General features: G+C 47.3%; 1 protein-coding gene across 3 annotated transcripts in view; it reads right to left on the bottom strand.

Moving 5' to 3' along the window:
- Nucleotides 1–24,539, bottom strand: part of FRMD4B (FERM domain containing 4B) — a 79,209-nt gene that overhangs the window by 42,467 nt on the left and 12,203 nt on the right. For 2 of the 3 annotated variants that reach the window (XM_027895134.1, XM_027895135.1), the window contains exons 2-5: nt 15,722–15,787; nt 15,025–15,119; nt 12,899–12,991; nt 8,675–8,759 (exon numbers count right to left, since the gene is read on the bottom strand). In XM_027895134.1, coding sequence (XP_027750935.1) covers nt 8,675–8,759; nt 12,899–12,991; nt 15,025–15,119; nt 15,722–15,787 — 339 coding nt within the window. Of the gene's footprint in view, nt 1–8,674; nt 8,760–12,898; nt 12,992–15,024; nt 15,120–15,721; nt 15,788–24,539 lie in introns of those variants that run through there. The other variant, XM_027895136.1, reaches the window with a different exon arrangement.

Below are 24,539 nucleotides of genomic sequence, written 5' to 3'. Positions count from 1 at the left end.
CAGACATATTTTATTAGAAGAAGAGGAGGGGCACATCATCAGTTAAGAGAAAAAGAAATAGCTTGAAAGTTCATCCTTCCTTCAGATCTCTTTCATGTCGGTGCTTAAGAAAAGAGGCAAGAGCGCAGCCCAGAAACTCTTCACATAGGTACAATTTTAAGGCACTTTGTTACTTCCAGGTCCGTATCAGGTTAGGCTTTGTCATGCACATCTGAGCTGGCTTTTTTAAAGCATCTCCTCAAACAGCCTCTGAAGCCAACGATGGTGGTGGGAGGATTACAGGAGATCGGGTCATCCAAGCACCGTGTGCTCCTGCACCAGCAGGCAGGGACTCAGACATGAGAAAATGCCATCAGAGGGAACCTCAGCTCAGCAGGAAAGACAGGATCTGGTTCAGTAAAGCTGTCTGTGGAACCACAAAATCAGGGAAAACAGGACCAGAAGGGACCTTAAAAACTGATCAAGACCCTCTCCCTGCCCCAAGGCAGAATCAGCTACACATGACTCATCACCTTCTAAGCCTACAAGAAACTCAAGGAGATTTAACTCTCCAAAGCCCTCTCTGATTTGTTGCTGGCTCCCAGATAAACTCAGCAGCACTCAGTGAGCTGCTGCAGCAGTGACTCTCTGCTGACCCATAGCAATAGCTCCTGCTGGCCTTACTAGTGTGTTTGGGACTTGATAACCAAGCACCTGCTTACTTTTCATCTTCAAAGCACCTCACAGCCATTAACTAATTAGCAATAGTAATTACGAGGCTGCTCTTTACTTGTTCCTAGATACCAGGGTTAAGAAACTGTGGTCACTTCACTGGCTGCTATGGCATTGCTACAACTGCTAACAGTGATCCCACAAACCACTTCATTTAGGGTTTTAGGAGACCAGAGGGAGGCTGAAGGGGGGGACTGACTTCTCCAGGTGATGAAGTTTCAGTCTTTGCTTCCCCAGTGAGGGATTTGCTGTGCCAAAGCAGTTTTGAATACATTTGCTTAGAAGCTGTAGAGGAGTGAACAGGTAAGGGGTTCCTCCCTAATGTGACCTCTTTCAAGGATGCTGCAGGTGTCTTGACCAAGCCAAGGGGACAGACAGGATGCCCCAGGTGCAGGGCTGCCATCATGTCTCTCCAGCTGCTGCAAACCTCAGAACAGGGTGGACCAGCTCTAATTATTATCCTGTATCACCATACAGTAACAGTGGCTGGAGACTGGGGCCACTCTGATTGAGGCTCAGCACCAAAAAAAAACAACTCCAAACAGCAACGAGGAGAACACCCACCCTTTGAAGGAGCTAAAAATCACAGAAGAAAGGATGCAGGGAGGCAAAGGGACTGCCCTGAAGTCCCACAGTAGCTAAGTAGCAGAGCAAGGATTTGAAGCAAAGGATCCAAAGCCCAGCTCAGCCTTTATCTGACAGCCTAATGCTCTGCAAGTGACAGTCTCTTGGACAATTCCCTCTGAGCCTGGAATTATTTTTCATCATAACATAACGTTATTTGCCATCTGGCTCCCCAATTGGCCATTGCTCTAGTGTAATCCAGCCCTGCCCTGGGCTCTCTCGGAGTTTGGACAGCCCTTGGCTTGACACAAATCCATGCAGCTATACGTGTCACTCTGGAGTGCAGGACCATGACTCTTCCCACTCAGGCAATATTTGGATTTTATAATCGTCCTCCAGCCTGGAGGCTGGCAGATGGGGGTTTCTGGTTTAGTATCGCTTTATCAGCAAGGTCAGATTTCAAAAAATAGATGAGCAAAATGGCTGTAAGAAGATTCATTTGCAATCCCTGCAATCACCAGGGTAATTCAAGCAGAGATTTCAGTGAGCAAGTGGGGGGGGGGGCCCTGAGAGCCAGGGCAGCGAGTGCTCCCAGGGCTGTGTGTTAAGACTGAAGATGGAAGGTTTTCCTAGATTTATCCCAAGTGGGAACAAGGTCACCAGCACGAGGTTAAGTAGATGCATGTAATTCAGATAATGGAATCTGAGTCTTCTACCTTTGAGATGTAAATAAGTTTAGACAGACTAGCGGGTGCATCTCCAGGGAGGGGATGAAACTGATATTTTTCAGTTAGAGTTTGCACAGGGACCAATCCTTTTAACTAGCCAGAATGATTCAGCCCCCTATGTAGCTCCTCCAAAAGGCCACTGGCTTATCTAAACACTGCATTTGGTCCAGCAGATTCAGGTGGTGGCTTTTGTCATGCTGACAAACAGCAGAGTAATAAAAGGCTGTAGCAGGTGTCCAAACTGGGTGGCAATTACTGCAGAGCAGGAGTAAGTCGCTACCTCAGCAGCTGGTGAAGACCAACTTGCCCTTCAGTGCCCATGGGCAGTGTTTAGTCCCCAGTTCAGAGAGGAGCTCAAGCCTTTTGCTGCACAGACACAGACTTAGAATGTGATAAAAATCACAAGCTTGGTCATGAATAGAGCAGTGAACCCTCATTACACACAGCAACAACACTAGAATTTACTGCCATAGAGATACAAGTCTGAAATCCTGATGAAAACTCAGATCAAGGGTGACGATAGTCCGATGAGCATTAACTGCGCTAAGCAAATCTTTAGGCTTTAAACTCAGATTAAAGCAGATTTAAAAAAATAAGCAACACATAGGAACTGTCAACTTTAACTCTTTAGAGCCGGAGCAAGAAGCGAAAGCAGATGTGGTTTATTCAGACCACACGTAACCTCCACAGGTTACAGATTGACAACAAAAACATTTCACAGGAAGATCTGAGAGCTGAGATACCAACACACCTGTTCCCTGAAACCAATCACTTAAAAAATTTCTATTAACCAAAGATACCCCCAAATATGCACGTACTGTGATTGAATAGCCTCGAGACAGCCACAATATTGCATACAATTACCTGTGATTACCAGGAGGTGATTAAAAAAAAAAAAAAAAAAAGGCTGAAAGAAGGGTGCAATTAGTCAGAGGGAAAAGAAAGGACCCAAATGTCTGCAACGAGGTGTTCAAACCGAGGGAGGCAATTAGCTGGGTGTGGACCCAGCACAAGTGAACAAAGCAATGCCAGCGTCGTGCGCCCTTAACCAGCACCGTGGCGACCTCCCACCAGGCATCCAGTATCCCTGTGTGTCCTGGCAGCCAGAGGATGGGAGGGCAGGTCCCAGCAGTGCAGAAAGCTTAGCAGTTCTTCAATGTTTAAGGCTTTATTGACAGGCTAGAGACAACCTGTTACACGGCACAAGCCGAGCAGAGCAGGAGGAACTAGGTCAGGCAGATCCAACAGCTCGCCCTGTCAGAGTGGCTGTGCTGGGTAATTACCGTACAGAGACAAGCACTGGCTGCACATGGATAACCTCCAACCTTAAACTGCCTGTCCTAATTACTGGCATTCACACCTACATCTCAGTCCTGGTGGTGTCACCTGCTGTTCACATCCCTTTCCCTTCTCCAAGCTTTGCTGAGCATCTTAACTGGGACTCATTTCCCGAGAGCAGAAACACCGGGCTGAGAAAAAGCACAGCAAAGCAAGTGTCTGCCTCCAAACCCATAGGGAAGTAAAGCAAAGCACTAAACCAGCAGGAGATGTGGAATATGAACTGTTGCAGGAGCAAATTGAAGCCTGGTCCTCCTCAAAAGGGCAGTTCAGATTTCCACTCGTGCTGCCTTCCTCCCACGGGCACTGCAGCCTGGGTGGCTCAGGAAGCTTCACAGCTCCTTCATGGCATTTAGATGGTCCATGATATCTTAATTTCACCCATGGAACCCCCACAGCCCTTCATACCCAAAACAAGTGAGTGCAGCCTGAGACCCAATGCAGCTCAGCTCACGTGCAGTGGCCGACACAGCTCTTTCCTGGCAGGACCTGCTGCTTCCCAAGTCTGCAGCTTAGGCCAACCCAGCCCCTCTCCCCTAAAAAATTAGCTGTTAGTGCCTCGTGGTGAGAAACAGCTTCAGGTTTCTCTGTTACACCCTTTATTTTGCTGTCTCTGCCAGCCACTCTCATCCATCTCCCTTTGCCTTTTTGTGCCACAGCCAACACTTGGGTGAAACTCCAGAGACAGCAGCAGCTACTTTGAGACTCGTCTGCACAGTTCAGTGCAACAGGAACACATTAACTGCCACTTTTTTTTGTTTTCATTAATGTAAGAGTAAAAGCAGAGAATGGGGAAAGACACAAAGACTTCCCTGTTTGCAAGCCAGGGGATATAGCAAGTGTCATTAGACTTAACATATAATCACAGTCTTTCGCTTTCCTACCCCAGCATCACGGTGAGATATCCAACACGCACCAACAACAGAACTGGCTGAGCTGTCACAGCATCTTTAGTCTGCGGCCAGGAGATCAAAGGTGCAGAACTTTCCATGGCAATTAACCCAGTAGTTAGACCCAGGAGGAGGTGACTACATAAGAGGCGTGAGGTATGAAACCTTGGCTGCAAACCAACTGAATCTTCATATGCAATGGGCCAGCTGGGACACAACACACACCTCCCTGAACCAGAACCTCACAGGTCCCTGGGACACCATCACCCTTCACAGCAGGCAGCCTTGTACCAACCTCAACCACTCAGAGGAGTCCCTTGACTATACCCACACCACAGCCAAGGCCCTCCCCAAGCCACCAGCACAGCCCCATGTGAGATCCCTTGGGGCAGTGAGTGGGGAGTCCCATGGAGATCTGCCAGTTCACATCAGCATGGGGTCCTGCCTCCTCCTCTTGTCACGTTCTGTACACAGGCACAGCCACGCTCCATCTTTCTCATCTGCTGACAAGCTGCTGGGGAGGTTGGGCCAAGGAGGGGGCTGCCATGCCAGCATCCATGGGAGATGACAACCCTGAAGGAACAGAAGCCAACTGGTCCTGCTGAACCTCATCCTGGGCTTTACATGTGCTGAACAGCAAATTCAGGCAATGGATAGCACATATTTAATAGCCTTGGCTAGCATCAGACTACACCATGTTACAGGGCTGAATGGGAACGTTGCCCTCTCCCTTGAGATGGGGGAGAATTAGGAAATATCTGTTATAAAACTTTCGAGAGCTCTCTGATATATGACCACTTTGCTCCCCACGAGCTGGAAGCCAGCCAGGCTTTATGCTCACACCAGGGGTCTGTTTCAACAGCTCTTCTTGGTAAGCACTGGTCTTCAGGCTGCCAAGTGCTCACAAGCACTGCTGTTCATGGAGCTATCACATTTACAGACTCCTCTGAAAACTTCCAAACTTCCACTTCCTTTAATGTTCCTATTTTTTTTTTTTCAAAGCAATTCTTACAAGTCCTTGAAACAAATGGGAAATTAAATAAACCCCCCAACACCCAGATATACAGGGGAAAAGGGGAACACAGCCAACTTGACCAAGATCTTCGTTTACAGAACATATTTTAAGGACTGGCAAAAAGTCAACTGTATGGCTGCAGAGCTATATGGAGGTTAGCTCTAATGCATAATAAACTTGACAGTGCTTCGCTGGCCAAGTAGGGTGTTATTTTTCCAAACTTGGCTGCTTCAAAAGGAGAAAAGACTAATTTATCTTTCCAAATTTATCATCAGCATGTGCGTGACCAGTTCTGACCCACCTCCTTTAAAGTATCCCAGCTATGGTCACGGGCTGTGCAATAACACACTGAACACGTTACAAAGCTCCCTGTGCAAACACATCCATTCTGAGATACCCATTTCACCTGGAACCAAGAGCCAGGCTTTCACTCCTCTAAATTCCAGCTGTACAGTAGATTTCAGATAGCTATAAATCTTAACCCAGCTTCTTAAAAGCCAACGACAGAGGAGAAAGCTTTTCAATTGAAGTTGTCACCACTGAACGTTTTTTGGGCAGCGGTTTTCAAAGCCTTGGAAAAGAGAGGTGTGTAAGAAAACAGAGCCCAGACGTACACAAAGCATACTTCTAGCCTTTCCCTTCTCCCAAAAATACACCTGACAAATGAGTTTTTTTAACTAAGTCACTGGGAGGCCCTTCCATAGACCTGGAGATCTAATTTTCACCAGCTCCCACCTCCCGCTCGGTGGCCCAGGCTTTTCCTGGCAATGGATGTGACTTCTCCAAGCTCCAGCTCAAAGAGTGTGGATGCTGGAGAGCAGGAGCAGGCAGCTGCCTGGACCACACAGGACAGAGAGCCTGGGGACTGCAGCACCAGATCAGGGGAGAAAAAAAAAAGGGGGCAGCTCAACATGAAAAGAAGGGAGGGCGAGAGCTCTGGCAGCATTTGGTGTCGGCTGCTGGCCAGGTCTGTGCACGCACCAGTGGTGAGGAGGCACCGGCTGCTCTGCAAGTGCAGCAGCAAGTGCTGCCTTCAGCTCACACACCAGGAGACTTCACAAAAGTAAAAATGAGGTCTCAGCCCTCTTGTGCCTCCAGCAAAGGGGTCTCCCCCAGCTCCCCAGCTGCTCGCAGGCAGAGGAGACCACACGGAGAACAGCACAGGCTACAGAGGATGCACCAACCTGGCACGTGCCAGCAAAGGTCCCAGAGGCACAAAAGGAGCTCTGACTGTATGGAAGAACATGGAGGTGGGGGAGTGGGTGGGGAGTAGAAAGAAATACATTTTTGGCAGCTGAGATTTTATTGTCTATCTAGTCCCTTCCTTGCCAAAATGTCTAAAGAGATTGCAAAATGCACGAGTCCCAGATTCCTTCAAGTCCTGGCAGAGTAAAGCAGTACCTGATTTGCAGAAAGGAGCAGAGAGATCTGCAAGAAGGAATGTGGGGTTGAAAGGTGAGGAAGAGGAGTGTGGTTGTACACTGTGGCTTTCACCCTTGTCAGAATTGTTGTGCAGATTTTTTATTCAATTATATATTATTCCAGAATCATATTTTGTAATATATTATATAATCAATAATATAGTTAATATGGTATGCTATTTATTCTAAATTTTTATTCATCTGGGAGCAAAACCTCTCTGGAGTCCTCTGGGGCAAGATGACCAGCACACGCTGCCCAGCAGCTCCAGCCCAACCCCAGAGATGCTGGACTTCCATCAGGGAGATGCCATTCTCTTTCATTAGATGCAGCTACCTTACATATTTCACACCAGGTCTCTTAAAGAACACTGTAAATACGTTTCTGATGCAGCCTCTGAACCCTGTATGGCATGGATACATCTCTTCCACAGGAGGGACTGGCGTGGAGCTTCACCAGCGTACTGGCTCTGCTCCCCCAAGCCTTCATCTGGCTCTCCTGGGTGCCAGCAGGAGCACTGACATGATGCCCATGTCACATGCAGGGTAGCCATCACCCTGCCCCCCGCTCTGCTCAGAAAAACATCCCTGTCCTTTAAAGCACAGAGGCCATGGAAGCACAGGTACCCACACACTGCTGGCTGTCAACACGTGCCAGTGCTCAGGAATGTCAAAAGAGCACTCAAGCATCAGGCATTTGCAATCACCCTGGATTTAGGTTTCCCCCGTGGGGGAAAGCTGCTGTGAAAACTTTGGAAACACCTTTGTGAAAGCTAAAAACATGACTGACTTTTAAGCAATCTTATCCACGCAGGTCTTAACACACCCCAGGTATTGCAGCATTTATCCCCAACCACATTCCTGGCCCACACAGAGCAGAGGTTTTGTGCAGAGATCCAGGTTAGAATATTGCCCTGGCAGGGCATCCTCCAGCACTGCCTGTGCACTGGGGAGCATTCCTGAGCACACAGGGGCTGGGTGTGGGTTCCTGCTTTTTGACACTCTGGGGTTTCCTCACTCCATGAATGCAGCAAGAGGAAAGGGGGGGGAGAGGGGGGGAAGAGAAAAAAAAGCCAAGCTGAGGCAGGTCTAACCTCTTGGTGTTGGATTAATGACTGAGAAATGCCAGGGAGCATTCCTTGCTGTCATCAGTGAGCATCAGCCACTTGCTCCACAGAGCTGGGGATCTGCTCATATTCAGACACTGCTCATCCTGTGGCTCCTTCCCTGCAAGCACATCTGAGGGGTCTTTGTTTATCCTCCTGTCCACATCCCATGGCTTAAGAATTTGAGGATTTCTCCTATGTGCACTTGATGCACTACTTGAAACCTAGAGACTGACTGTAATTCTGACAAGTAGGATAGGATATTTTTACAAGACCCAATTTGAAGGTTAAAAGCCACTGGACCAAAAGCATCTTGGAAGCAGATGAACAGGATTCTGCTGAAGGAGCCACAGGTCTTGCAGCCACCCAGCACAGAGAGGGCTACAGGCAGAGCCAGGGCTCTCATGCTGAATTACCTGGCACTGCCCACAGAGCTCCTCCTCTCAGGAGGAAGTGATGCTGCTCAGCCCTACACTGCCCACAGAAACTGGACACAGCAGAAATCCCTCTGGAAGTTTTGCTTGCAGGGACGGGGAAGCCACACTTTGGGTTGCTACAATGAAGAGCACGTACCTTGCAAGCCACGGGGGAAAATATGAGCCAGCTTTCCTTCAAACCTCTCCCAGTTCCCAAAGTCCTGAACTCCACTGGATGATGCACAGTCTGCTCACTGCCTTACTCAGTGCACTATCAGTGCTTCAGGTGCTATCAGCCTTTCAGTGCAGTGATATGAGGTTATGCTGCCTGAATAATCATATTTACCCATCCCAAAAGTGATTCCTCATTGGTTTGATGACATCCACCAGATCTAGAAATCAAACATAGCTCCCACCAAGTGTAGGTGCCGGAGGAGCAATGAAAGGGAGACGCACAACAAGGAGCTCTGAAGGACACTGAGCCTTACCTGGTGTACACATGACTTGGCATTCAGAAAGAACAGCTCTACTGTGGTTTTGTCCTTGAGAAAGGAAATGCTTTCAATGTAGAACCTGAAAATTAAAAACAAAACAAAACAACCCTTAGTTAGTTTCCTCTGAGAAGAGGTTTCATCTTCCTCCCGAGTCATTTTATTTCCTCAGTGTTTTGTTCTCTAGCAATAAAATAGCACAGAGGAACTATGAGCTACTGCACTTAATTTCCGGCCTGTTAGGAGAGAACAAGCAGAAAATCACAGGCTGACAGCACACAGGGAACAGCAGCTCCTGGTTCAATAGATCCTGGATATCTGATGACTTTCCAAATGAGATGAGAACTCTGTCAAACACTAAAGGAGCAAAGCCCATCCCTCCTATGCAGATAAAGCCACAGCAGTGGAAAAGGTAATTCCAAACGAGGTGGGGCAGGTGGAGAAGCCACCAGGCTTTTGGGTTAGCTTGATCCATCCTACTGGCAATGGGAGCCCCAAAACCAGGGGCTTAAATGGAAGGGCTGCAACTGGCTCAGCCTTAAAGACAAGGTTGGCAAATGGGTCCCCAGTTTGTTACTGGGGACTACACCAAACATCACCTTTGCTGCTGGCAAAATCACTCACAACCCACCCCTGTGCTTCTCTGACTCGCTCAGGGCATCAAACCCAGCAGTGCTGAGGTGCATTAAATGGTGCAGAGAAAACACACAGATAATTCGAGGAGCATGGAACTGCCAAGTCAGTTTAAAGGGAGACAAATTTGTGTGGAGGTGGTCTTGTCAATCGTCCTTTAGCTGGATATGAAAGCAGAATACATGTCCTTCAACTCCTTAGCAGGGTGAGCACATTGGACGCTCCCACTCAGCACTAGACAGAAGATACAGCCTTTTTTTACAGCCAAGCAAAGACCTGGACCACCACAACCACTGCCCCAGCAATGCACACCAGCCCAGGGCTTTTCAGTGCCTTGCCCTGGAGAGCAGGAGGGTTGGATGGCCAACACAGGGCACACAGCCCACTGTGTGTGTCAGAAGCAGGCTCTGTGGTACTCTTAGGGCTCCTCACAGCCTCAGGCTCCAGCCACACATCTCCTGGTGTGGATGATTTGTAAGACACTGGGAGAAGCCCACAGCAGCAGCACGGAGTACGTGGTGGGGAGCAGTGAAGCTGAGACCTGCCACACGTGTTAGGAATGTTTGCAGTGTTTACGCTGTGGCTTGAGACGAGTGATACATTAAAGAATAATTGTTTTAGTATTTCACATTCCTTCAACATGTTCCATCTAATTAATTTTAAAGCACTTTCCAGAATGCCTCTGCAGATAATTTACCCATTTTACAGGCATGCAGCCTGTCCAAGGGGCAGACCTGAGGCCAGCAGCCTGCCTCAGACATTTGAAAGGCTACTTTACCTTTCCGTGACTCACCTTTCCACGTGAACTCTTGAAGCCTCAGGTATTTCCACCCTCTCTTGATCACACCTGATATATTTTTTTCCAACAGCTTTGCTAACCTTTACTTTAAATACCCTTGAGTGTTGCTCTCCAGAAATGCAGAGCAGAGGGCAGGATCCTCACTCTTTATCCTTTCCCATCCTGCTGCCAGACCAGCCCTTCACAGTGTGGCCCTTCTCAGCCTGCTAAAGCCTCCCTCCCTCCACTGCACCAGAACGTGATTGTCCTCAACTAACAACCTCATTTGCACTTGGAGTTTCTTGCAAAATGAGTCAGACATGGCTGATTTACCTCCAGAAGCAGGACAGTACCCCTGGCTCTCAAGAGAGGCAGCTCCCAGTCACTGCTGCTACAGAGCAGGAGCCTGTAGGATCTATGGATTTAGGGAGAGGGCCCTGGGGGGCACTGCCCCCTGCCCCAGCTGTGTCCCTGTGCTCCATTTCCTCCGTGGTACAAGCTGTATGTTCTTATCACCCCATTACAGATGGGGAACACTGGATTACAGAGATAAGGATGTTCAGGGGATGACAGGCACGTTTGGGAACACCATAAAGCCTACATCCTGCTTTTACTTCAAAGCTGTCAGCATCCCTGAAACTAGAATGACGCTTCTGTGAGTCCTAAATCTGCATTATAGAGCCCCTCAGCTGTGTGTACCACAGGACAGCTTACGTGACTGGACTGAGTTTATGCCAGCTGACAATAATTAAAAGTCTCAGAGGATTATCACATATTTCCTTATGGAACAGCAAAAGCTCAGGGATGAGAAGTGATGAAGAAAAAGAGAGTCATCACCAGCAATCTGGGGATTCCCCTATTTCCAGTTGTGCTACTGGAAACTGTCCAGTGCAGTGTCAAAAGATACTGGGAACTGATGTTGCTGCACATTTGCCACTGGTTAGGAGAACAGCAGCTCAGTGCTCTGCCTCATTACTCTTGTGTCTTAAACTGAAGTAGTATTTAGTATTTATTCTATTCATGGTTGAGCCTATTTCAGACATTCAGAAGGAATGGGTGGCACAGGAGGTCTCTGTGCCCCTGCAGTAGCACCCACTGGGGTCACGTTGTACAGGGCTGGACCCCTCCAGCCCAGGGAACAGGTGCCAAGCGCTGGGGCCTCTGCCCACCCTCTCCCTGCCATTCATCACACACCCAGTCTCGCTTTTCCTCTCAAGACACGGGCACACTAAGCTGTAATTGTGTATTTTCAGCTGCTCTCATGGGATTTTAATTAAGGAATAGGCTATGACAAGGTAAATGTGTTCCCAGAAGATAAGTGTCTGAACTAACCACCCAGAGCATTTGCAACGGAGCAAAGGCCTGGAGTCGCTTCCTTAACCAAAAAGTTGTAATAGAGTAGAGAGCTGCAGGTTTTGAAGTGGTTTTTCTGCTGGAATATCAATTTTCTACTGATCAGACAGTTTCTGTAGTGCTAATTATTTCTATATCCTCCTCCGCCTGCTCTGCATCTCACTGACTGCCCACCTCCTTGGCTCCTAATTGCTTGGTTTGTATCTCATGACCCCAAAGTAGTCAGGCTTAAAATTTGGCTTCTAGATCTTTCCAAGCCCACTCCTCACACGTGAACTCTTGCCCAGGTCTCTGCACATCCTGTCCTGTCGAGGACCACCTTGCAATAGCGAGGGCCAAAATGAACACCACGAGCCAACAGCGTGAATCCCAAATGCAGAAATGCTCAAGTCATAGGATTGCCCTTCACAGCTTTCTTGGGCAGCCACAGGCTTTAGCCTCCCAGATCCTCATCAAACAGTGAATATAGTGAAGAGCCCATCATCCCATTTAAAATGCTTGGGTTTTTGTTTTTGGTTTTTTTTTTTTTTCTTTCTTTCTTTCTGTTAAAAGTGTGGAAGGGAAGAGGAGCTCTGCATGCCATCACAAATCAGCACGTACTCAGCCAAAACAAAGTGCCATTTGTTTGCCCCGTTCCCTGGATGAGCAGGGGATGGGGGATGTGGTGAGACAGCGGTGCCAGCCGACCCAGCTACACAAGAGGCTCTGCCTTGGAAGTGCTTCAAATAATTAAGCACACAAGGCATAAATTTACCGAGATCTGCAAAGCAAATGAGGTCAGTCTGCTCTCATTTTCCTCATAGGCTATAAGGAAAACAAAAACTCCAACAATATTAAGAATATGATTCTTTTCTGCCAGCACAGCTCTGTTTCGTAGGACATGTGGTTTTTTTCAGACCCTTAACCAGTAGAGCTTTGCCAGCAACAGCCCTAAAGTAAAGCAATTACATTGGCCAAAATCATCATTTTGTCAGGGATTTCATTCTCTCCTGGGGACTGGTTAAGCTGTGAGAGCAAAGAGCCATCAGCAATCCCTTTCAAGTACAGACAAACCTTAAGTAAATAGAAGGAAAAAAGTAAGTATGATTGTTTAAATAAACTGTATTACTATTTAGCACACTTAAAAGACAAGTCAAGCAAAGAAGATATTTAAAATACGAGGTTTTAAACAAAAACAACAGCAAAAACCAACCAAAAAAATATCAGAAACCCAGCAAAATTCTTGCAATAACGTCCTAGTAACAGTTTAAAAAGTAGCAGGTTCCAACCTACTTTATTTAATAGTTAAATACAAAAGAGAGCAGCACTTATCCAGGACCTAATCTCCTTCTAAAAATAACACTTCTGCTTTGACATTTATTTCCTTTATCAAAACTGTAATCAGTTCTTTTAAACAAACCCCCCGGTGATAAATAAACCCAAGTGGCAATGTTTTCTTGGTGGAAACAATTACTCACCTAACAGCAAAATACAAAGTTGCCGGCCCTGGTTTCTTGGGCAAGTCATGGTCCAGGACACGATGATCCAGCTGCAGCCACACACTCTGACCTCTGTGGAAACAGGTTGGGGAGAAGGTTAAAAACTGGGATGGGGGAAATACAGAAGTGGGTTCTTCTTAGTGCTCATGTTTACTCCAAGTGTTACTTTAAAAAGGTCAAGATGCAGCTCCAAGCAAGACAAACATCTCATTAAATTATTTCATTTTTTTTTCCCTCCTAACTTTCAGATTTTCATACCATTCACTTTTGGTGTTCAAGAATGCTCTTTGACTCTCAGTGACTTCCACTGACTTTCCATGTCTAGTGGTAGAAATGGGTCTGATCCTTCTGCTGCATGGGGATGGCTCAGCTCTGCAGTTGCATCCCCAACTCTTCCTACTCTGTCTCAACCCCAGAATGACAAACCCCTGTTTCAGAGCAGAGGGGTTTACCAGAGGCACACTCCTCAAATCAGGCAGTTCTCTCTGCAGCAGCTTCTCTGACTGAAATGGGAATCAGCCAGAAAGAAAAAATCCCCCCAAGACATTGCCAAGCTGTCCAAGGCCAGGTTGGATGAGGCTCAGAGCAACCTCGTCAAGTGGAAGGTGTCCCTGCCCATGTCAGGATTGAAACAAGATGAGCTTTAGGGTCCCTTCCACCTCAAACCAGTCTGTGATTCAAACCCCAACAACCTCCCTGAGGACTCAGGGGTGCACAGAAACCTGTGGCTGCCCCGAAAGGCTGGGCCATGGGTGCCCTCCAGAGGCCACATGCTCCCTTCTAAGCACCCAGCCCTGTGCCATACACCCAAGGCAGGCTCTGGAATCCCACTGGTGTTTCTGGGGAAGCCAACAAGCTTTCAGGTAATGCCCTGGGCAGCACTTTAAAGCTCACTGTGAGGGGAGTTCCAGCAACCAAAAAACCTCTAGAAAAATGTCATGGCAGTTCTTCCAGGGGAAAAAATAAGCCAAGTGCAAACAGCATCCTCAAGAGATTTACAGAAGATCTGGAAGAAAGTATTTTCCAACAAGTGAAGGGACAAGGATGTGGCAAAAGTATTCCAGGGATCACTCAAGCTGAGAGTGGCTGGTAAAAATAACACAGTGTGGGGTCAGGGGCCCAGAGTGAGCAGCTCACACCAGCTCCATGAACTTCAGCCCCATCCCCAGGGCCAGTCCTGCACCTGCACGTGGGATCTGCCTTGGCAGAGTGGCCCCAAACACAGCTCTAACATGATCTTCAAGGAAAGGCATTCATCCAGGACCCCATAAAAAGCAGCAATGGAGAGCTGCAAGCACTAATGTTATTCCCATTAGAGAAGAAGAAGAGGTTTATTTATTTATCAGTGCACAACTCCATGTCCCCACTGCCCTAAGCAGCTCTGTTCCAGCTTTTTAGGGCGAGCTGGGGTAAGCCCTCTGGAGACACTGGCCCTGGGGAGCAGACTCCTGCCTGTGGGCTTTGGTCCTGCACCCAGCAGAAGTGGGGAAGCCACATTTCAGTGCCACGCTGACAGATGAGCCTAAACACCAGCTGGGATTTCAATTAACCCAGCTGACTCTGGGTCAGTGCCATGGAAGCAGATCTCCCACAGCAGTCTGGAGCCGAGCATCACACCCAGCCCCAGCCAGAGGAAAGCTGTTTATAGGAAGGACTAACCTCATATTTTGCCACTGCTGCTTGGGAAATTCAGGTTTAAAAGACTCAATAATACATTTGAAATTCAAGGGCAAAGCAAGAGGAGCAATTCATTTTGAAAAATCAATGCAAAACTTTTTTGTTGTTACTAAAAGTGAAGAGGAGGAAAGCTGAGGGTGCTCACAAGGGAAATTATCACTGAATCAGTTTTTTCAGCTTGTGAGACAAATACGAAAAGTGAAAGCATCAGGAAAGTATTTTGCAAGTATTCTCTGGTTTGTGCCCAGAAGATATTTTCCAAATATTTTCTGTTTCATGCCTTCCCCTTTCCTCAGCCAAGCACAAGATAGGAAAATTGTTCTTCAAAAAAAGTCATTCTTCCATCACACTAAGCTGCCATGCTGTCAGAGATAAAGTTTCACATTGTAATAATCACACAGCTGTCTAAAATAAATGAACATACTTACGTATCATCGATAAAGGTTATCCCAAAATACTCCTTTTCTTTCAGGTTGAAGTGTGAGGCCACCAGATCCAGTAACTCCCTAGATAAAAGTTTGGGCTATTGAAAGAATAAAATTCATTTCAGTCCAGGCTTTTCATATAAAATAAAGTTTTTCTCTGCAAATACTGACATTTAAGTACACATGGCCACATTAAAACCCTGCTGGACAATTCAGTACAGAAGTGGCTCCATCAGACTCGAGGTGTCTCTGTGGAGCTGTGTGGAGCATGGAGAGGCAATTCTGTACTTAATCCATGACATTAAGCTCAAGAACACAGGCTTTCCTCTTTCTGGAGAAGAAGGTAGCAGCCCAGGCTTTCCTGCACTTACAGCAGGAGAGATTTTTCAATTAAGAAAACACTGTGTATTTGAGAACCTCACACTCGGAGTTCTGTTATGGGAATAAAACATCCTCGAAACCACAGACTTTTCTTCCCATCTAAATGACAAAAAATCATCACCACAATGGGTGTGTTTAATACACTTTACAAATACTGGTGAAAGCTGATTGCAGAACGGACGGAAAATTATTTGTCCACCGTGCACAGGGAAATCCTCCTGCTAATCCAAGTGTGAGGAAGGGCACGTGTGCCTGAGCATGCCTGTTTTTATTACACTTCTGTGACTTACTCTAGTACCCAAAAGAGCGAGGTCTGTACCTGAACCAGCAGCTCCAAGTTCCTGTCATCGAGGAGATGCACCTGGCAGTGCCGGCCCTCTGTCATCTGCAAAGACAACAACACAGCTCTGTCAGGAAGGGCAAGATTCCCAGCTTTCCTGGCTTGCACCAGAGCACACGCAGCTCAGGGACAAGGACAGTGTGGAGCAAGTGTGTAATCTGCAGGGATAAGGGAATTGGCTCTGTACCCAAGCCAAGCATCCTCCTCCAAGGACTCAGTCTGGGGAGCTGCCTCAGCACTCTCAGCTCCTGTCAGCTTCAAGCCAGAATTAAGGGTGCTTAGCAGCACTCAGGATCAGATAAAAACAACACAAATGCTGTGAGAATTAAACCTGAGGATCAACCAGCCTGGCCAGTACCACAGCTACAAGCAGCAGGCGGGGCCTTTTGCTCTGGTGAGGAGCAGATGACCAAGTACCCATGAAACCCAAGTCTATCCGACCCTGCAGATGTGGCAGCCCAGATTTAGTCCATTGGCCTCGTGTCTAGTTGAGATTGAGTCTCTACCAGCACTTTAACATTTTCCCTTGGATAACTTCCATGAAGCATTACAAGTCACTGCCTCCATAAGAATCTTATATAGGTGCTGCACAGGTCAAGAAGGTGCTCAAACTGCGTGATTATGAGTGAGCTTTGAACCTCTGATGCTATATCTGAACCACCAATTTTGTGTCCCATTTATCTCTTGCAAACAAAGTCTCTTTCTCTCTTTGAGAGGTGAGCAATTCAGAAATAGCTGCACATTATGCCCCTTTAATATCTGCCCTTTGAAGTCTAATACATTTCGATGAAAGCTTCTACATTATTTAATATCTGTTCTAATTCCGGGCCTTTCAGCAGCTTCAGCGAGGACCAGCTTTGCACACTCTCTGGGTGAGAGCTGGTGAAGGAAACCTGGCTTTTATATTTATTCTCCCAGCCTCAAAGTAACTCGTTTTCCTGACAGCACAAGCTTCTTGTGGACTACAAATTGTGAGCTGTGAGCAGAGGCCGGGGATGGTTTGCTTAGACAGGGGCTCCCAGAGGGATTGAACAGCAACACGCAACGGCTTCTCCTTTCACGTCCCTCCGGCTCTGCAGGGGCAGGGCTGAGCTCTAGTGCCACCAGCACCTCTCATCACCTCCTGCCCTGACATGCTGCACACCCAAAGCTTACAAAGACTTAAAAATAAGTGCAATTTATACGTGATGGCAGTATAACTGAGGAGACCTCCCAGCTCCCCCCTGTGCTGCCCCCGTTTATGCAGCGAGGGCTGCCGAGACACAGCCGCCTCTGTCACCAGCCAGCCCTTCAGCCACGAGAGCCCAAAACAACAAAGCTTTGTTGTTTCAACTAATTGAGCTCACTTGGACCAAAAGCTGAGAGGGAGTGCCCTCCTGAGGAGCTCTGCAAACAGGTCAGAGACGACCCATCTGTGGGCACAACTCTCTCTCCAGCGTCTGCAGCACCAGCACTGGACACTTACGGCACTACTAAACATCACATCGCTCACCAAAACAGCAATACCGGTACAAGGACAGTTTGCAGAGCAAGTCTAGTGAAAAGAAATCCCTTCCTTTCTTTTCCTCCCACTGCTATGAACAGGAATTTAAAAAAAAAAAAAAAAAGCAGAGTAACACATGGTTGCACGCAGGAGTGCAGAGCACAGGCTGCACCACCCCGGGATGGCGGTGATGATCTCCGTGCAAAAACACAGCTGCACCCCGTGGTGCTGCACCCTGCAGAGGCATCATCCCCTCCCATGCTCTGCACTCCCAGCGCTTCATCCTTCAGCTTCTGGAAGAGAAGCTTCCCAATTCCATCCCGATTCCAACTTTCCAGCAGGTTCCCTGAGACTTGTCAGCTCTCCAAACACGCTACCTAGAGCCCCTAAATCCATTAGGATCCGATCACAAGTCCATTTGTTCCCAAGAGCTGAAGGTCTGCCATGGCACACTCATAACTAAGTCGCGCGTTACCATCAATTAATCATTTCATCAAGGCACCCTTCAAGGTGGAGCACATTTCTGGCTCTGACACACTGTTACCAATCTGCCCCTGTTGCAAAGTGTCTGATCCAATAGTGTATTCAAATCGTTCCCCATCTGTTGCTCTGAGATAGCACGAGGGTTGCCATTATTTAATTGCGAGCTGCTTTAGCTTTCACCCAGTGAAATCACATTAATCACTTCTGACTGTTTTAATTGCCTCAGTTGTCTGTTGTTAAGTAAAAAAAGGTTTCTATTATAGCAAACACATCCACAAAGCCTTGTGCTGAGAAGAAAGGAAGGTAGCTGGGAGGAATAAAATGAAAGAAATACCAAGTATAGTCTGTACTTCTATTCAGCTATTCCAGGTAATTCCAAAGCAACTCAAAAGTAATTAAACGTCATGATATCCCTGAAGATAGGCATGATATAATTATCCCTGATTTTATTGATGAGAAAACATAGGGAAACAGCTTAGACACAGACAACATTTAGTACCTGGGACTCCAGGAATCTCATGTCAGAAATTAGACAGCCACTTCCCAGAGTACTGGAGAGCTCAGTCAAGGAGCGCAGAAGATGTCAGAGTGCTCAGTGAAATGCCATTGCCATGACAAACCTATCAGCTCCCACCTGTATCCCCAGAGCTCTGTGTGGCCACAGGCTCGTGTCACCCCAGGAACCCTTTGTCACATGGTGGGACACGAGAGAAACATGCAGGGCTAGGAAATGCCTGTTGCTGGCTGTAGCTCCAAGAAGAGAGGGGGGCTCTGAAGCTCCTTCCCCCTGCTGCTTGCATCCCTCTGCCCCCCAGCCCATGCCTGCACACCTGAGAGCTACAACCCTACTAAGATGCCTTCACCTGGGCTGAGGAACAACTGAGGTACTCACGGTGTGGCACCACAGCCTGATCGAGGAACGCGGATCTGCCAGCGTGGTGACCAGCTTTGCATCTGCAGGCTCCAATCCCTAAGCAAAGTGGTGTTAAACCAGACAGTCCAAGCCCTTATCCTCCCTCCTGCTGACCCAAGGCTTCAGCAACCAGCACCCTGGTTCCTGCAGCTGCGCAGGAGCTCGCTCCAAGCATCCCCACCCCATTCCTGATGGGGCAGAGAGCACTTCACTTGGCTTACTCCGTTCTCACAAACACAATCAGAAGCAAATCACTCCCAGTTTCCAACACAGAGCAGCACAAGCCCATCCTACACCAGGAATGTCGCCCACCAGAGAGGTCATCTCCAGGAGACAGCTCTCTCCCCACATGGAGCTGCCCTGCTGTGCAGACAGGGCTCTGAGATACAAGGCAGTACTCACATTTCACAAGCCCTTTTTGTACAGGAGGCAGAACCAAAAGCTTCAGAGGCTGTTGCAGCTCCAAGCCCACCTCACAAGCTTTGGAGTGTCAATCCCCTTCCACCAGCCCTGGATGGTCCCAGCACAGTGACACAGAGGTGTGACATGGCTGTGGTGCAGCAACACCACACACTGCAGCACAGCTATCACCAGTCTGGTCCCCTCCTGTCGCCTGAAGAAGAGCTGGAGAGCTTCATAAAGAGGACTTCATCACTATGGCTGCATAAGGATTTTGGCCATGGAAGAGTCCCTCCAGCTCAGAGACCCTGAGCTCCTGGAGCCAAAGCAGCAAAGGACCCGTTTTTAACTCCCCCAGTGACACCGGTGTGATTTATTTCCCCTCAGCACATCCGCTCACAGGCCCGTTTCCTCAGGCTCTGGAAGGGACTCAAACTGAGCTCCCTGGCTCTCAGGGCACTGGGCTCCTCCAAGACCCAATGCCCTGGAGCACTCGCTGATACATTTTCTTTCATCTTTAATTCAGGACTCCTTGCTAATCTGAACAATATAATTGATTTTCTGTGTGGCTGGACCAATCCATCACGAGATGAGCACAGCTGTCTGGCTCAGTCAAGAGCTGGTATACACACACATCTGTTTTCAGCTTATTCTCATTGATTTCGCATTGTTTGTACAAATGAACAAATTTTGCTATATTTTAGCAACGTGCCCCCAAATTGGTCTTCTTAGCAGTTGTTTTTAAAAGCCTTGCTAGTATTTAAGCTATTATTCAGTAAAAGAAGTAGTAGCACAGAAATCATGAAGCATCCCCGTTTCTCGTCACATTGCCAATAGGAAATTCGCAGAGAGGCATTACACAACCCTATTTTTGGCAAAACCATACTGGGATACTGGGTTCTTATTGCTTCCCAAAGTCACTTGTATGCTCTGCACACAAGAAAGCAATAAAAACTCCAAAATGGAGAGGACTGGAAAGGAGGCAAACACACAACTCTCAGAATATCCATGTGTGGAAATAAAAGCACCGGATGAGATTGTGATTCTACACAGCAAATTAACATTATCATAGAGGTTTCATATAGCTGGAAGAAGCAACATTTTGTCTTCCCCTTTTTTGTGACAAAAATAAGAAATCCTCCATTTAAAAAAAAAATTAAGGCAGATTTTCTAAAGTCTCCATCCTCTAAAAAGATAAAGAAATCAACAAGGCAGAGAGAAAAAAAAGCACTACTTCTTGGCTACCTAAACCAATTCCCTATTATATCCCGAGCCTGAATGTTTATTTGGGGAATAAAAAGCATATGCAGGATATTTATGCTATTTCTCTTGGACAGAAACATCCTCCCTATTCGAAGCTGGTTGTTACATGCAATATTTTTAGACATCCATGTGTGTCATCCAGTTGGGAAAAAAATAAGAAAAAGAAAAGAGTAATTAGACAGGGTGTAAACAGGAAATTTCAAAAAAAAAAACTTGAGCCAAAAAGAAAAAAAAAAGCTGTCAGAATAACACATCTCCTGAAGGGCAGCTTAGGAATGGGAATCATGAAGGGTTCAAGTCAGAAGCAAACCCAAATGTGTTGCTCCTCCCTCCAGGCCAGACTTCTCCTCCCAGAACTGAGCAAATCACAGAGAAGTCGCTTGGCCATATCTGTCACTGACTTCTATTTTTAAGCCTTTTTTGTTCTAAGAAGGTCTGGAGTCTTCATTCCCAGGGAAAGCTAAAAAAAAAAAACAACACACACACACACACACAAAAAAAAAAACCAAACAAAAAACAACAAACAAACAAACAAAAAACACTAAAAAAATCAAAACAAAAAATCCCAAACTCTCACAACTCTTTGGCCAGAGAAGAAAGGATTATACATAAGCTGAACATAATTAAGACAAAACTGGGAACTATTTCTACCACTGAAATGCTCAGAGGTCTGTACATGCATCCCAGCTGCTCTCAGCTGGGGATGTGCCATGATTTGGGCTCAGCAGCCCACACTGCACTGATGGGTAAGTGTGACCTGCCCAGGTACAGGGTGGTTGTGCCAGGGCCCTGCATCCACCTAAATTCTCATCACCAGAAGATTTAAAACCAAGCCCCACCATTTAACACCTTTCACACCCTCCATTCCATGACAAGTCTTTTGGACAGAGCGAACCTTTTCTCCCAGTTCTCCTCTTCCCTTCCTCCCAAGATAAACCCTTTTGTTCAGACCTGAGTGCTGCTCCTGAGCACCCAAAGGGCTCTGCCTGGAAACATCTGAGTGTGACACCAGGGATTCAGCTGCACTGAACTGTGCACGTTATTCCCATTAGCTCCTGGCAGGGTAACCACGAGAAATTAAACTTCGCTGGCAGGTAAGTAGCTCCTGAACGTATTTTACAGGCAGGAAAAACCACCTGCACTGCTGCATCCAGTGATGAGAGAGAAAGGGGAACCATTCTGACTAAATACATGGCCAGCAAAACTGCAGTTTTAAAAGTGAGAAATTGGATTGTGGTGCATCATTAGTACGTAAGCTTATAAAAACTGGCTCATTTATTCCTGAAATAGGCACAACACTGTGGCTTGAGCAGTCAGAGCACTGAAGAAAATCCTGCAGATAACAAAAAGCCAAAGAGCAATATTCCCACTCACAGGAGGCAGTGCTGTCCCTTGGCCACACTGACCCAGCCTCCACAAAGCCTGTGCCGTGAGGGGGTCCCAAAATTCTTCCATCCTGCTTTTGGCTGGTGACTCAGAAGCAGGAGCACTGCTTTGCAGGTGCATGAGCCCAGAGAACAACCTGGAACTTGAAAGGATTTCATCTCCAAATCCCAGGCTGAGCTGCAGTTAACCACCTATAAAGCATCACCAGTAATTTCCTGTCATGGCTTTGGTTTTTTCATCCAAACCTCTCTTCTGTAAATCATAAGCCTATAAGAGATTTCAAAGCTTAACACTGAAGCCCCTACACTGACTTCAGATTTTTATTGGCATTTAGGTGGGGTATTTTCCTTTGTCCTGAAGGTATTTAGGATCAGCTCCTCAGCTGCCTCAGATCAGCACTCCTTCACTGACTTGGGTACAACCAGCCAGCTTATGTGGGGCCCCTGAACGTGCATGGCCTGATCAAAATACGAAATCAGATGCAAGAATGTACTCCAACATGGAGCTTGCCCTAACTAGGCACATCTCAGGAAAATAAAAGCCTTCGCTTTTCCTTCTAGAAGGAAGGGGCCTGCATGCAGCTGGGGGGAAGAGGGGAAAAAGTCATAATGGTTTAAATGACCTCAGTTTCCTGGTGTGTCTGTTGGGAGAGCAAAGCCTCATCATATTCCAGCACTTGGAATCACTCAGAACTTTAAAAGAACAAGCAGAAAAAATAACAAACAGAAGTTTGGGTTTATACCAGCACTTCTAAGGAAGATTTTTATAGGATCTGCATAGGTCTCCAAAAACACCATAATGCACATTTTGGGGAGCCTGTCTGCAGCCCACAGGTCCTCCCTGACCAATGTAGGTGCCTGCCACCCAGCGTCCCAGGGTGGGAGGCGCTCACAGGGAAATAGATGAGGATTAGAAACGCTCCCCTCTCCCACAGGTGAAGATCTGGGAAACACGCCCTCCCATCCCACCCCACTGCGTGCCTCTCCAGCACCTCCTTTGCCAGAGAGGGGTGCATTGCAAGAGCTCCCAAGTGATGCCTCTTCTGCATGGCTGCCCTCCCCTCACAGTCTCCTGGACTCACACCACCTCCTGCAAAACACCACGAGTCACTCGGGGCCCAAAAATTCAGGTTTTCCCAGTCTCTGCCCACACCAGCCCAGGCAGCCAGTGGGCTCCTGCCAAGGCACAGAGACACAATAAACCCACTGTGATGCCTTTGAAGGCAATGGCAGAGCTTCCACCAGCTTTACGGGGACAGACCATGTCTCCAGACATGCTGCCTCTCCTTCCTAATCTTTAAGTCATAAAGAAACCTCTGGCTGAAATCCTGGCTCCAGTGCAGTCAATTAATTTTGCCATTAATTTTAACAGGGTCGGGATTTTGCCTTAAATCATTTGTTATCTTGCTATTAACCTTTAACAGAAGCCAGTATCTGCTTAATGTTAAATAGCCAGTGATGCACTGAAGTGGCTGGCTTTGTCTTTGTGCTACAGCAAGGTTGCCCAGAGAAGTTGTGGCTGCCCCATTCCTGGAACTGTTCAAGGCCAGGTTGGATGGAGCTCTAGGCAACCCAGTCAAAAGGTGCTGGTTGGAACTAAATGATCTTTAAGGTCACTCCCAACCCAGGCCCATTCTATTTCACCTCACCAGCTTGACTCCAAGTGCCACCCTCATCATTCCAAAGTGCTGCAGAGCCCACCCTGGCTCTTCACATTCCCATCCCTCCTTTACCCACAGCCACTGTAGGGACTGTACAGGGTCATTCCCAACCTCAGGATGTTCTTTATCAGGACCAACCAGGCAGGGACAGATGACTGAATGACACATACAGAACTAATATTTTATTTTTCTCCAGCCTGTCTCATCTTAAGTGCAAGTTTTGCACTTTGATGCCCCTTTGATGACGCTTTACATGGAAACGTTGGCTCTGCTGAAGTTTGGCAAAGAGTTAGAGATAAAACACAGTGCCTGGAACAGGGGGCTGAGAGGCTCCCTGGGTTGCATGGCACCTTCCTAAAATAGCCATGTGAACTGGAGATCCGATGAAAAAACTGGCTCCTGCAGAGCATCAACTGACTTTCATGTAAGCCCCACCAGCTGAGCCAGTGAAAAAGTCTGGCAAACGAACAGCTCAAGTGCTCTCCCTCACCGCAGGCACTCTGGCTTTGCAGGGCCAAGTGCCAACACACTTTCCATGCAGCTCTGCTTTTTCCCATTTATTCTATTATTTCTCATTGCAGGGGACAGCAAATCTAAGGGACTCCTTCATTTTCTCTATTGATGGTTTGTACAGGATGACAGACACAGCCTCTCTTGTGGTCATCAGAAAGATCCCACCTGGCAAAGCAGGTCGTGTGGTTCTAAATCTCCCCCTCACTAAAGTTCTCAGAAATAATGATGAGCACATTGCAATTAAAAAAAAAAAAAAAACAAACACACAAAACTCAACAAAACCAAAGAGCAGTGACAAAATAAAATCCAGGGAATCAATTAATTCAATCATCCTCAAAATGATAAATCCAATATTCCAGCCAGGACATAAAGCCCTTTGCCAAGAGCAAAATATAAGCAGGAGAGTTGCTGCTTCTTGCTCTCCACCACATGCAATGTAAAAAACTAACCCCACTCCTCCCCACAAGCAAATGCTGCAGTGTGGCTGCCTTTCCTGATGCTACCCATGGTTGTTTCCTGTACTTGCTGATGCTCCAGCCCCTGTGGGGCTGCAGCAGATGTTCACCCACGGCCTGTGCAGCAGCACAGGGATGAGCACACTCAAGTGCACAGGCAGCACTGGCTCCCATGGCAGGAGGCAGAGGGACAAAGTGCTGCAGAAAAGCCTTCCCTGGCTCTGCTGGCCCCAGACTTTCCA

The sequence above is a fragment of the Empidonax traillii genome, unplaced genomic scaffold (assembly GCF_003031625.1).
Source record: "Empidonax traillii isolate 1590-97213 ecotype Southwest subspecies unplaced genomic scaffold, ASM303162v1 scaffold450:size721730, whole genome shotgun sequence".
Classification (NCBI taxonomy): Eukaryota; Metazoa; Chordata; class Aves; order Passeriformes; family Tyrannidae; genus Empidonax; species Empidonax traillii.
This window is presented reverse-complemented; position numbering and strand designations above follow the sequence as displayed.